Source organism: Neopsephotus bourkii, unplaced genomic scaffold, assembly GCF_033783945.1.
Source record: "Neopsephotus bourkii isolate Nb327-2 ecotype Australia unplaced genomic scaffold, CSIRO-AGI_Nbou_v1 NB_1358, whole genome shotgun sequence".
NCBI lineage: Eukaryota > Metazoa > Chordata > Aves > Psittaciformes > Psittacidae > Neopsephotus > Neopsephotus bourkii.
The window spans coordinates 5,524,870-5,537,642 of record NW_026901837.1 but is presented as its reverse complement, the minus strand read 5'-3'; the positions used below and the strand labels follow the sequence as shown (position 1 = coordinate 5,537,642).

Genomic DNA, 12,773 nt, shown 5'->3' with positions numbered 1-12,773 from the left:
GCAATTTTTGTAAGCAAAGTTACATTCCATCTCTAAGTCAAATTGGTCAAAGCTTCTCCAGTATTTACAAAAACATGATAGACAAGATGCTACACAAAAAAAAAAAAAAAACATTGCATCTGAAGAGTTTTCCTTTATTTTCAAAGACAACTGGAAAAGAAAGCATTGTCTGCTGTAATCAAAAACATACCACAGTATAAACAGTAACCATTCCACTTATCACAGCTTGGTTGAGTTTAAAATTTGTGTTTAAAAGGTCCAAGATGACTGCAGTTTTACAAAAATGGCAGGGTGGAAAGAGTTGCAAACTTCATGTGCTTCTGGATATCAAGATTTGTTTTTGTTTTTGTTTTTTTTTATACAATAGTCACAGTTAAAAACACCCTGCTGGTAATACATAATTACACTTTATTAAGGTCATAAACCAGCAATAAACAATAAAGCCTATACAACTTGTATTTCTACTTAATCACTGACTGATACAGCTAACATGAGATAAGTGAAAAGTTCCTATGGTTTAAATGAATTCCTAAGACTATGATCTCTTTATCTGGGTATTGATTTTTATTTTTTTTTTCCTTTTTCCTTTCCTTCTTAATCAAGACTTGTAGTGTTGTAAACCTTATAGAACATCTGCCTCACAAAATACATCGTAATAACTTTCTTTTAAAAAAAAGACTAACCCCTTTCATCATTTCTGGCAGGGCGCGCTCCCAGCAAGGGCTGCGCACCCCGGGTTCCCCACTGCGGCCCCTGTCACTTCATTTGATATCCCTTATTGACCCACCCATCTCCTTCATATATGGGCATGTCCATAGACCGATCGGGAAAAGTTTTATAATATGAAGAGTTGCAAAGTATGAAATTAAAAAAACAAAATTGAAAAAAAAAAAAAAAACCAAAAAAAACCCGAACAAAAAAAAACCGAACCAACCAAAACAAAACATTAATACTGATGGGAAAAAAAAAAAATTATAGAGGGTGGGAGGAGAGCGGAGGGGAGCCCCCCTCCGCCAGTTGGAATGGCGGCAACACACAACGATTTGAGATGGGAGCTGCGGGGGGAGAGAAAAAAAAGAAACGGAACATCTTTTAAATCAATCCCTGGTTGTAGACAAGTTCTCCGAGACCAGTACCTGGCACCACTCCAACAAACAAACAGGGGGGAAGAAAAGTCCGTCGGCGAGGGGCGGCGGCGGCACTTACTCCGCCGGCTCGGCGGCGGGCCCCTCCGGACTGCTCTCGGAGGGGGGCTCCTGCCGCGCCGCCGCCGGCTCCTCCGCAGGGGCCGCCTCCTGATCGCCGCTGCCCGCCTCGCTCGTGGCGGCACCGGCGCCTGCCGCCTCCTCAGCCACCTTCGCCTTCCCCTCCGCCGCCTGCTGCGGCTCCTCCACACCCGCCGCCGGGGCTTCTTCTCCCGCCGCCTTCTCGGGGGCGGCCTCGTCCGATTTGGCCTCCTGTGAGTCCCCCACCTCCTCCTTCGCCGCCTCGGCGCTGCTGCCGGCGGCGGCAGCGGAGGCCTCCTCGGCGGCGGCCTTGCCTTCCTCGCTACCCGCCACCTCGGGGGCTGCCGCCTCCTCTTTCCCGCCCTCCGCCGCGACGGCCGCGCCGCCCTCGCTCTCGGCGCCCTCGCCGGCCTCCTTCTTGTTCTTCTTGAAGGAGAAGCCGCTCAGCTTAAAGGACTTTTTGAAGGAAAAGCGCTTCTTTTTTTTTTTCGGGGTCTCGCTGCTGGACGAGGGGGTCGCACCCTCCTCAGTCTTGGGGGAGGACTCCCCCTCCGCCGGGGAGGCCGGCTCGGTGCTCTCCGCCTCGGCCGCCTCCTTTTCGGAGGCGGGCTCCGACGAGGCCGCCTCCTCCTTGCCCGTCTCTTCGGCGGGCGCGCTGCCGTTGGCCTGCACCTCCTCTTTACCCGCCTCCGCTGCCGCGGGGGAGGCGTCGCCGTTCACTTTCACGTGGCCGTTCTCCTGCAAGACAGCGACCAGTGTTACCAGCGGTGCCGAGAGCCTGGGGGAAACACGGGCCGCAGCCGCCCTCCCCGCCCAGCGGCCTTCCCTCGCCCGCTTTTTGCTCCCGAGGTTTAAACTCCGGGGCCCTCCGCCGACCCTCGCTGTGCAGGGCCTCGACGGGCGCCCCCAGCGGCGGGCGCGACGGGCGGCAGCCGCCAGAGGGCGCCGCGGCTCCACGCAGCGGCTGCTTCGCCGCTCACCCCCACCCCCGGCGCGCCCCGTCCAGCCGCGGCGGCGGCACGGGGCGGGGAAGGCAAGGCAAGGCTAACAAAGCTCGCCCGGCCCCGGCCCCCGCCCGCCACCGCTGCCCCTTTCCTCCCGGGCGCTGCGGCGAAGCGCCCCCGCCCTCCCCTCCCCGGTATCGCCCCCCCCCCCCTCCCACCGTCGCATTTGCATCTCTCAGGCGCCCGGAGCGCGGCGGGCTGCCCCGGGCGGCAGTTGCGGGGGCAGCGGGGGGTGCCCGTCCGCAACGCCGCCGCTGAGCGGGGCACGGCCAGCTTGGCAGCCGGCTCACGCTTGGGGGTAGGGGGTGGTGACTGAAAGCCGTCAGCCCCGCGGCTGCTTGACCCCCCGGCGGAGCTGCCGCGAGCGGCGAGGGAGGCGCAGCCCCTGCTCCGCACTCCCGCCCGAGGGGCTGCCCGCCGCCGAGCCCCAGCCGGACGGCTCCGTTCCCCGCCGCCCCACGGGTGTCCGGCTACCGCGGGAGGCGTTTCGGCTAGTCAGCGGGGGTCTTCGGGAGGAGGGTAAGCGGACAGAAAAGCCGAGCGGTGTAAGATCCTTCCGTTTACGAGCCAGTGGGACGCTTCACCACGATACACGAGGGATTAAAATAAAAGGAAAAAAAAAAGGGGGGGGAAGATATGCCCCCTCCTCCCCCTCCCCCCTGAGGAAAGATAAAGGAACGAATCATTCAAAATCGAACCCGTTAAAAAAAGAAAAAAAGAAATTATTCCTTTGCCTCGAGTTGCAAAGATAAAAGGATCGACCGTATTCTCCATTGAATGTGCCACTGGGGCATCAAAGGAAGAAGAATTAAACAGGATATGAAAGAGAGTCCGTCGAAGTTGGCTTAAAAAAAGGAGTAGGTTTAATAATTTTTTTTATATTTTTGTTGGTTTTTACCTGTCCATTCGCCTTGGATGGAGATGCAGCCACTGCTTCCCCCGGTTTCTCGGCGGAGGCTTCGCCCTTTGCAGCGGTCTTGGAGAACTGGGCACCCATGCTGTCTTATTCAACAAAGAAACTCAACAGATCCAAAAGGAGGGGAAACAAAGAGCGTTGGTTTGGTATAAATACTGGGCGACCAGCAGCAGTAGCAACACACACACACACCAGAGGGGAAAAAAAAGGAGAAGAGAGAACAGAACCGATTATAATGCACTCCTTTTAAAAAATTTAAAGTTGAAGAGATCAAAAAGCAGCAGCACAGGAGGGAGGGGAAAAAAAGGGAGGAAAAAGTCGAGCAAAAAAAAAAAAAAAAAGGAGCCCAAGTTTAGTAAAAAGAAGTAATAAAAAATCCCAGATTTGTAGCCGTACTGTAGACAAGGAGAAAATGGAGAAATCTCCCTGGTTGCTAATAAGATGCGGAGTCCAACGCCCAAGTGCACAGATGAATGGGCTTCCCGAGCGGTGACGGCAGCCCTCCGCCCGGCGCCGGCCAATCGCCGCCGCGCCACACAAAGGGGGGCGGGGCCTGGCCGCCCGGCGAACAATGGAGCCGCGATGGCAGCGGTTTGAAATCAGCCCCCGGCCGATAATGAATGTGTGCGCCGCTCCGGCGCGGCGCGGGCGGGCGCGCAGAGATCCGCGCCACGCCACGCCACGCCGGGGAGAGGACAAAACACCCTGATAAAGCGGAGCGGGCGGGCGGGACAATGGTGCACGGGGCGTGAGTGTGAGTGTGAGCGAGCGAGTGTGAGTCTGGCCCTACCCCGCCGCCTGCCCCCACCCGCTGCCGCCGTGAGAGAGCAACAGATAGTGTGTGCGATTCCGGGCGGGGGGAGAGGGAAGGAAGGAAGGAGGGGATTTGCTGCTGCTGCCTTTTTTCCTTTTTTTTTTTTTCCCTTTCCTTTTTTTTTTTTTTTTTCCTTTTCTTTTCTTCCCTGGTTTTAATTGGTCGCGATTGTTAAATCGCCCCCAATTTAGAAGGTATTTGAACCACGTAGATCGGGTTTCGCCAAACGAGATCACGAGTAGGAATTAGTAGGTCTGTAGGCCAGATGTTGCAAACGCGACAGCAGCAGCAGCAACGACGGAGGGAGCTGCTGCCGAGGCAGGAGTGGACCCCTCCCCCACAGCGATATCGGTTTGGAATAAAATGTTTTGTGATTAGTCTCCGGCTCTAATTAAATTCTGCTGTCTGATTATTTCTGATTTGTGTTTTGAAAGTGTTTTCTGAGGCTGTGACCCATTTCACCGTTGCGTTTCCACGCGCTCAAGCAGTGGGCGAAGCCGCGTTGTCGGGGGAACATTCGCGCTTTCCCAAACCCCAGATACCCCGGGTGTGTATTTACGTTGAATTTAAACCCTCAAACAAGAGGTAACCCTAAACTAACGCGTGCCGAATTAACGGAGAGCTCCAACTCTTAGCAGCTATGGGCTGGGTGCTATAGCAGGACCCGACCGGTTTCCCTCTCGGGGGAGGGGGCGGCGTGTGCGGGAGCCGGGCGCCCCCCCCGCCGGGCTGTGCGGGCAAGGCTGGCCCAGAGCCCACCTCCCTTCCCCTCCCCAGCCTTTTAAGGAGCAGAAACGAGCGTCAGAAACGATCGTTTCCCGAACTCGGGTAATCTCCTCCAAACGCCTCTTGTTTATAAACAAGGGTGTTAAAATTACTCCGGCGAGGAAAGGCTGCAGAGGGGGCTGCCTGGCCCGCGGATTACCCGGGGCTGGTGCGGGGGGGGCAGGGGTCTTTGTGCGGCAGCCACAGCCTTTCGGTAACCCCGGCGAGGGCAGCCGCTAATTTTCCATCGGTCAAGAGAATATTTCGTTTACTGGGGGCATCAGCGGCATTTGGTTGGGGTTGTTTTCTGTGGGGGACGGAGCCTGTTCCTCCCCCCGCCGCATTTCACGCAAAGCTCCCAGCCGCCGAGTGCCGCCGCTCCCTTTGTCTCTGCGGCCGCCGCCGCCCGCCCCTCCGAGCCCGGAGCAGCGGCCTCCCGCTCCTTCGTGGAGCTAGCCCCCTTCCGCCCCCCGCCCCGAGGCCTCGCACCCCTGGCAGGCAACACCCGCACCCGCGGGTTGGGGCGGGGGGCGGCCGCTGGCCGAGCTGGGGTGAACGCCCAGGGCGGGGTGGGGGTGACAGGAGAGCCGCCAACGCTACCGCCGAGGCCGGGGCTCCCTCGGTGGGGCCGCGCCGCCGGGCGGTTTCCCTGACGACGACCGGGGAGCGGCGGGGGCTCCGCGGCGGGGCCGGGAAAGCGGCGGGGCTGGCCCTGCCCACCCGGGCAGCACCTGCAGCCGCTGGACCCGGCTTTGCGGGGCCGGGCCGGGGTCGATGGGATCGGGAGCGCTGCGGCGGCCGCTCCCGGGGGTCCCTCGCCCTCTGCCCGCGCCTCCCTGGTCCCCGGACATGCTTGAGGAGCGGTGTGCGGCAGAGGGCACCGGCGGAGGGAGGGGACGGGGAGAGCTGCACCGGGCTCACCTTGCGAAGAGGTGGAGCGCGACCGTGGGGCGCCGACAGTCGGACAGCTTCTGCTTCGTGATCCTCCTCCGCTTCCTAAGGGACTCCACGAATAGTGTCTTCCCCGCTTCTTTTAATCTGGATATTAAGCAGAACGTGATTTTGTTGTTGATTTTGGTCTTTGTCTGGGGTTTTGTTTTTTTTCATACTAGTTGCTATAACAGATCACCTCAGAAGACCTGCTGGATGACCATAACTGGACTGCACAATCAGTATCAAAAGTCATCTGTCCACCTCTCCCGGGTATATGCAATTTCACCTGTACGGGCATATGCAGTTTTTACTTTCCATCGTAGCTACATCTGAATTTCAGAGTTAGTGTCACTGAAAGATTTCACAGAGTGACTGTGAGAGTTGTGGCAGCGGATGCTTTGCATTATGCTTTTGGTATGTTTTTCAACCATTTTAATGTTTCATAACTTTAAGGGGTGAAAAAAAAAAAAAGATGAAAAGAAAAAGCCTTAACTGATGTTATCCTGGGAGCTTAGTTCCACAAGTTCTTCTGTAGAGTCTCTTTTCTGGACAAGCAGGAAATCTGGAAACTCTTGTCAGTTCCAGTGCACTGCTACCTGGGCAGCTATCTCTGCTTTCTAACCCAAACCCTTGAATGTGAGGTGCAAATACAAGATTTAACCCCTTGACTGACCTCTTGAGCCCACCAGGCTCCCACAAGGCTGCTCCTTGTCACACCACACCTGTAAGCACCAAACAAACAGATATGCTCGAGGGGAGTTTCATCATTCTAAAACTTGCACTTTATTCAAGTTCCTGATCTTTTCAACTCCTTCCAAAGGGGGGAAAAAAGAGAAAAGATAAAGCCAAACAAACAAAACCACAGCCAAAAAATCTAACCCAAACCCATCCCTCATTGGTGTGTGTTGAAGCAGGACTAATCAGATATGAATGTGAAAATGCCAATTTTCTACGATGCCTTACACACAAAACATTGTTGCTGAGTTTCTTTGTCAGGAACCAGGATGTATTAGTGTGAAGGTGCTTCTGTATAGGCTGTTGGAGATTCAGTGTCTGAAAAAAGTGGTACCTTTGTTAAGTGCGTTTGTGTTAGGGGGTTTATTATAATAGCTGTGTCAGCAAAAAAAACCATGGATTCCCTCTCCATGTGGCATTGGTGACGATATTTCTAAGAACATGACAGCCACGACTGAGAGACAGTGCTGAAAAGTCCAAAAATGATCAAGGAGAGATTAGGCTGAGAAGCTGTTCTTAGAGGGGCAGCAGGATTTGCCTGTCCTATCTCTGCCAAAGGTTAAGGGCCCTGCCACAGCCAATTTCCTGATTTCTACTTGTCTGTTTTGCTCCCCCAAGATGAAGTTGTCTTTTTGCAGTACTCCCAAAATGTGACTTCTCTCAGCATGTTTTGCCTGAGATTGTTTTAATCCTCTACCTTTTGGGAAGGGGAAGGACTGAGGTGTGGACTTATGAAATGGTTTGTACCATTTGAACCAGTGCTGCCCAGCAAATCAGTGCTGCAGCTGACTCAGGGTTACTGATGCTCAGCGGTGACTTCATGACCATTAATGCTGAAATCTGTGCCTTGCAGCTACGACACTGACTGGGCATAAACACAAACCTTTCTGCCTAGCTGGCCAGGTATAAGCATGGTACAGAGTGCTTATGGCAACTTTATGCTGACCTTCTGTGGGTAGGTCAGAAAACAAGCTGCTAGCCTTTGGCCCAAGAGCAGCTGAGGCAAAGCTTCCCTTGCAAAGCGTTTGGCCACATTTGAAACAACACCTGAATATGGTACCATGCTCAAGGCTATGTGGCTATGAAAATCCTGATCTTGCACCAGGTCCTCTGAAACTGCAATTTGGCCCCCTATGCAAGCATGGCTTCATACTTGTGTAACCACCACCCAACCTCCCATCAGACTAGTATTCAGCTTTTAATTTTTAATTTTGCCAATATTGCATAAAATATTCCTTTTCATCCTTTCCTGCAAAGCAAGTAAATGAAACGCTATTTTCATTTGGCAGTTCAGAAAAAGGAGAAAGCACCTAAACAACAGTTCCCTGCTGGTATGGCAGCTGCTCTCCAGAGTCCCAGGAAAACCCATCAGTGACACTCACCCTCAGCTAAGGTAAAGACAATCATGAGCATGTTTTCACTCCTGTTAAATTCTGAAACTTTTAAAAACATGTCCTAACTTGCCACATGTAGTCGGGACACAAATGTATTTTAACACGTTTGCTGGCAAATGCAGTAAAATGCAACACACCCCGTCAACAGAGAAATTGAAAACATGTTAATTAAAAGTTTTCACTGACACTTTTTTTTTTTTTTTTTTTTTTTTTTTAATACACCTTTATCCTCGTCCAGACAAGCCTTTAAAGAAAGTGAATCTGAGAGCGGTTTTGGGAGCTGGGATACAGTATTTACAGAAATCCTGAAATAGCGTGTGCTTTCTGGTGTTCCTGCTGTGCCTCTCCCCTGGGCTACCTGAGCTCTGAGGAGGCACTGGGAAACCTTTTTCTGTCCTGGGGTGCATGGAGACCTTTTATGTGTGCAGGGAGGGCAGCAAGAAAATAATAAATGGGAATCAAAGTTTACACCAAGAGATAATGTTCCCTATATGCCAATCTACTCCAAAGACCTTTCTTCTCTTGTCCTGGTCATTAAGAAGAGATTGTGCAACACAGGCATTGGAAAGAGAACATCTTGCTTTCCCAGGAGCTGTTAGGCTGGGATGCTGAGGGAATTTCATTCTTGTTTTAATCTGTGTATACTTTCTGGTAATGACATAACAGGACAATATGATCCAAATAATGTTTAAAGTTTCAAGTTCAAAAACTAAATTTGGATTTGTGGAACAACTGCAACTTTTCTTGTCTCTGAGAAATGAGCATTTCATGGTGTCCTAATCAGTGCTGAGATTTCTTACTGACACATGACTTAAGTTTCTTCAAGCTTTACTACAGTTTGGTGCAATGCTATCAAAAGCTTCTAAGCTTTAAGTCACTCACAACCATTACAAGCCCTTTCCTAATATTTGACAAGCTTTTATTAGCTGAATACATTCAACAACGTTTGTTAAATAGGATCCAGACTGTTTGAATGTCCGGTGTGCTAGGAAACTGAAAACAGAGCTTATATGTTTTAAAAATATCATACAGTCTGCCTTTCTTGCATCTAATAAAAACTAAAATCTGCCAGCCAACTAGATAACCACCCTCCAGTATTGATGTTGGTTACTTCTGGGGAGAAACAAAGAAAAGACCCACAGACTAAAATCAAGACTAAGAAAACCTGACAACAAACCCAACCCCAAACAAATAAAAATTCCTTAGATCGTACAAAAGCAAAAACACTCCAGTAAAGCTCAAGCCCCTCCCTTAAGAACAAGCACAGCAAGAAACAACAACTTAAAAGGAAGGTGCAAATATACCACTAACTGCCTGGTCCCTGCTATATGCTGATTCTGCTTTAGAGAACTGTGTTTCAGCAGCAAAGAGAGGGCATTTGGGCTCCATAGCATTAACAGTCTGTGGACAAAACTAAAAAAAATAATAATGGCCCTGCAGTAGGGAACTGTAAGCATTTTATATCCATCAGGTCTAAGGATAGATACTCTGCCTGTTCCCCTGACAGTTTTACCTGGGCTAAGCCAATGCAGTAGCAGTCCTTTGCTCCCTTCATTCCTGTGCTTTGGCCCTGCAGCTCCACTCCCTCTTGTGTGTACCCTTGCTTCTGTCTGACCTCCTGATAAACCATTTTAGAGAGTTAAACCAGCAGAAAACTATTCTTTCATTTTCATTTTTCCCCCGCTTTCCTTTTTGAGGAAGAAAGATAGCTTGCTGCTGGTTCAGCTTCTGTAACACTTGGTGTGGACAGACAAGTAGCAGTGATGACAAGCAGGTGATAACCTGATTCAGCATGAAGTTAAGCTGCAGCTCCAGTGACATTTACTTCAACAGCACCACCGCCTCACACAAGCCCCCTTCTCTGCATCTTCTGCTCATTTCCATTTTCATGTTTCTCTATCAGTTTTGCTGGGATGAGTGATCTGAGTAAAAAATATGTGATAACCAGGTATTTATTAGAGTAGCATTGGTAGGTGATGCCTCATCAAGTTTTACTGAAAGATCACATGTGCTATAATGACCAGTGCTTTGTGTTGTGTAGCTACAGCATTTTTTATGAACAAGCCAGCCTGGCTTTTATGAATTCCAGCTACACTGGGAGGGGGACATATTTCAATAAGAGTGGAACCATGCACAATTATGCTGAAAAGTGTTGCAAGGTATGAAATGAAACTGATGGCCCCAGCTAAACAGAAAGTTGTCTGAAATAGGAAACAGGAAGCATTTGTGCTTGACTCAGAGATTTGAATTCCTGGCATTTGGTTGTTGTGAATTGAAACAGATTTAGGGCTAAATCAAGCAAGGGCCTGGGGTTGTGGAACTAACAACCTCCATGTCAAGTGCCTCAGCTCTCTGTAGGGCTTAGGCTGTGGGGAGAAAGCCAAGTGCCAAAGTCTGTAATTTGCCCAGCTGGCAGGTAGAGGCTGGTACCCCGAGTCTGGTTTTATGATTCTTACTGCCTGAACATATGCACTGTAGCCACAAGGTGCAAAAGGCTAAGCCAGTGCAAGTTGTTATTATTATTATTATTATTATTATTATTATTACTATTATGTTCGGCTCAGTAGGACTGTTTGTTTCAGGTGTTTGGAGTAAACACTATGTAGTGCATCCCAGTCAACTTGACAGAAGCGTGTGTGACCGCTGGTGTCCTAGTAGGGCACAGATTTTATATCAGTAGTCATATAATCCCCGGCTGCACAAAAGTAAATCTGAAATAGAAATACAAAGCACTTGTGCCTTTCTCAGAGACTTGGATTCCTCATATTTGGTTGTAGAGAAGTATATCCCCTCACGCGGGAGCCAGCGCTGTGACCTCTTTCCTGCCGTGAGGTGCTTTAGCCCCTTTGAAAGCTTAAGAGGCAGTCCCCTTTCATGAGCAGCTCAATGGTGGGGCTCAGGAAACATGGGTTTAATTCCCACCTAAGAAAATTTGAATTCCTTCATTTACCTCCCCCTGCTTTTCCCATGAAGTTCTGGGGTGAGGGAGTTCGAGCACAAATGTTTCCATTTTCTCTTGCTGAAGCTGCTCAGCAAAGGAATTAAGGGTAACTCTTTGGCATGGAGAATTACATAGTAATTGCTGCAAAAAAAAAGAGCATGGTTCTGTGACCTAATCGTTTAGCATGCTTGCCTAGGAGCGGGAGACAGCTTGCCTCTGGTCCTTGCTCCACTGAAAATGCAACTGTTCTCTAGTTTCTAGCTCTTGGAACAAGCAAGGGCTGGCATGCAGAGTTTGGTCTTAGCAGTTTCACCCAGTGACTACAATACACAGTTGTGACCCCATTTTATCTCAAATAAATTCAGCCCTCAAATAATCAATATTTTGCAAAGTGGAAAAAACTGAGCAGAGAGCTGGTACACCCTGGCACTGTTGTGCTTCCAGTGAGGCAGGTCTGTTGCATGGCTTACACTGGGACCATGGCATGCAGTGCCCTTCCCTGCCATGTGGTGGGACCTCCACAGGCAAGGTAGGTCCACGCCCATCAATTACTCTGAACACCATACACGCACACAGACCTCCTCTGTGTCTATCCAGAGATGGCCTTTGGGCAGCTGCTTCTGAAGTGCTTTGGAGACAGGATGGCTGAGGTGGGACATAGTCCCTTGACTGAACACCTCTGGTGGCACCTCCACCCCCTCTCTCTTCCAGCATTTTGAAAAGCAGTGACAGATCACATCTTCCAGACAGAGTTCCTGGGTCCAGTCTGACGAAGTCAACAACTGAGTGATAGTTTAAAAATCTTGGTTTAGGTTCAGGTGACCAAAATGCACATATATTCTTTTGGAGATTTAGCTGCAGTTTGTAACCCCTCAACAGAGGGGCAAGTTCATTGATGCATCCTAATAGATACTTCAGTCTTTCTTTTTTATTATTTATTTTATTTTTATTGGCACAGTGAAAGAATGAATCAGATTATTCATAATATCATTCCAGTATTATATACCCACCACAATTTTATTTTGGTTTATATTATGGCTAAACATTTTCATAGTAGAGCTGGTTTATGCTATGTGTATTTTGTCTTTTAGCACCTTGCTTTTCATAGTAACCTGATACCAGAGGATTAAGTTTATACCAAGTTCTGTGACCCCCAGAAGAGGATTAAGTTCATACCCAGTTCTACAAACCCCTAGAAAGGTCAATCTTTATGCAAAGCATCCAGTTGTCATTAGGAGTATGGATATGCAGAATGAGAGCCATCACTTTAATATTAACAGTGTTTCTGCGGCCACATACCGATTTTTGAATATGTAGTGACTGTGACAACTGAGGGATAAATTTTGTAGCCAATATTGCTAGAAACCACAGCTATGAGGCTCAAGACTGCAGGCTGCAGGCAAGTAAATTAAAGGTTGTTAAAACAAATGGGCGAACAGTTACAAATTCATCTGCTTTAGAATGGCACATATGCTTAATGCAAGAAACAGGAAGAGTTATTGGTGAAATAACTAGCTTAAGACAGGGCCATTTCTGTCTGTACTCCTGCCTTGTTGCAGACTGCCTATGTGATTGGGGTAAATCACTGTAGGTACATCTGCCCTGCAGACCAGGATGCTAGGTTGGGGCACTAGCTATGCTACATCTTCTTGTGGATACTGGAAGCAGATGTGGAGATAAGCACAGAGGAACAGAGGAACTGACTCCACATCTTGATGAAAAAAAAAATTCTGCCTTGAGCTCTGTGTTTGTGTGGCTAAACAGAACTTTTACCCGAGCTGGTTTCAAGCAGGGTTTGGGCCAAATGGTCCCCAGAAGGGCCTTCCCACCACAGCTACACCTTGACTCTGTGTGATTCAGTGTGTGATACAGTTTTTAGTACTACCTGAGCTATGCCTGTATGCACTTCAGTTTCAAGAGATTGCATTTCTGCCACCTTGTGCCTCAGTTAAATGGTTTATGGAACATGGATATTAATGCAACCTCTTATGTGCCTAGGAAGAATAAATATGCCAAAAACTGTGAAGTGCTTTCAGTGAATGGGG

The 12,773-nt window shown here is 49.5% G+C and overlaps 1 protein-coding gene across 2 annotated transcripts; it reads right to left on the bottom strand.

Moving 5' to 3' along the window:
- Positions 1–333: 333 nt before the first annotated feature.
- MARCKS (myristoylated alanine rich protein kinase C substrate) lies at positions 334–3,776 on the bottom strand. 2 transcript variants are annotated; one of them, XM_061366847.1, is made up of 3 exons: positions 3,543–3,776; positions 3,129–3,301; positions 334–1,964 (listed from the first exon to the last, which is right to left on the bottom strand). In XM_061366847.1, exons 2-3 carry the CDS (start codon positions 3,225–3,227, stop codon positions 1,203–1,205), a joined length of 861 nt encoding a protein of 286 aa, XP_061222831.1. In that variant the 5' UTR covers positions 3,228–3,301; positions 3,543–3,776; the 3' UTR covers positions 334–1,202. The 2 variants fall into 2 exon arrangements, with proteins under 2 accessions (XP_061222831.1, XP_061222830.1); XM_061366846.1 differs by having other exon boundaries at positions 3,129–3,775.
- Between the last annotated feature and the right edge of the window lie 8,997 nt (positions 3,777–12,773).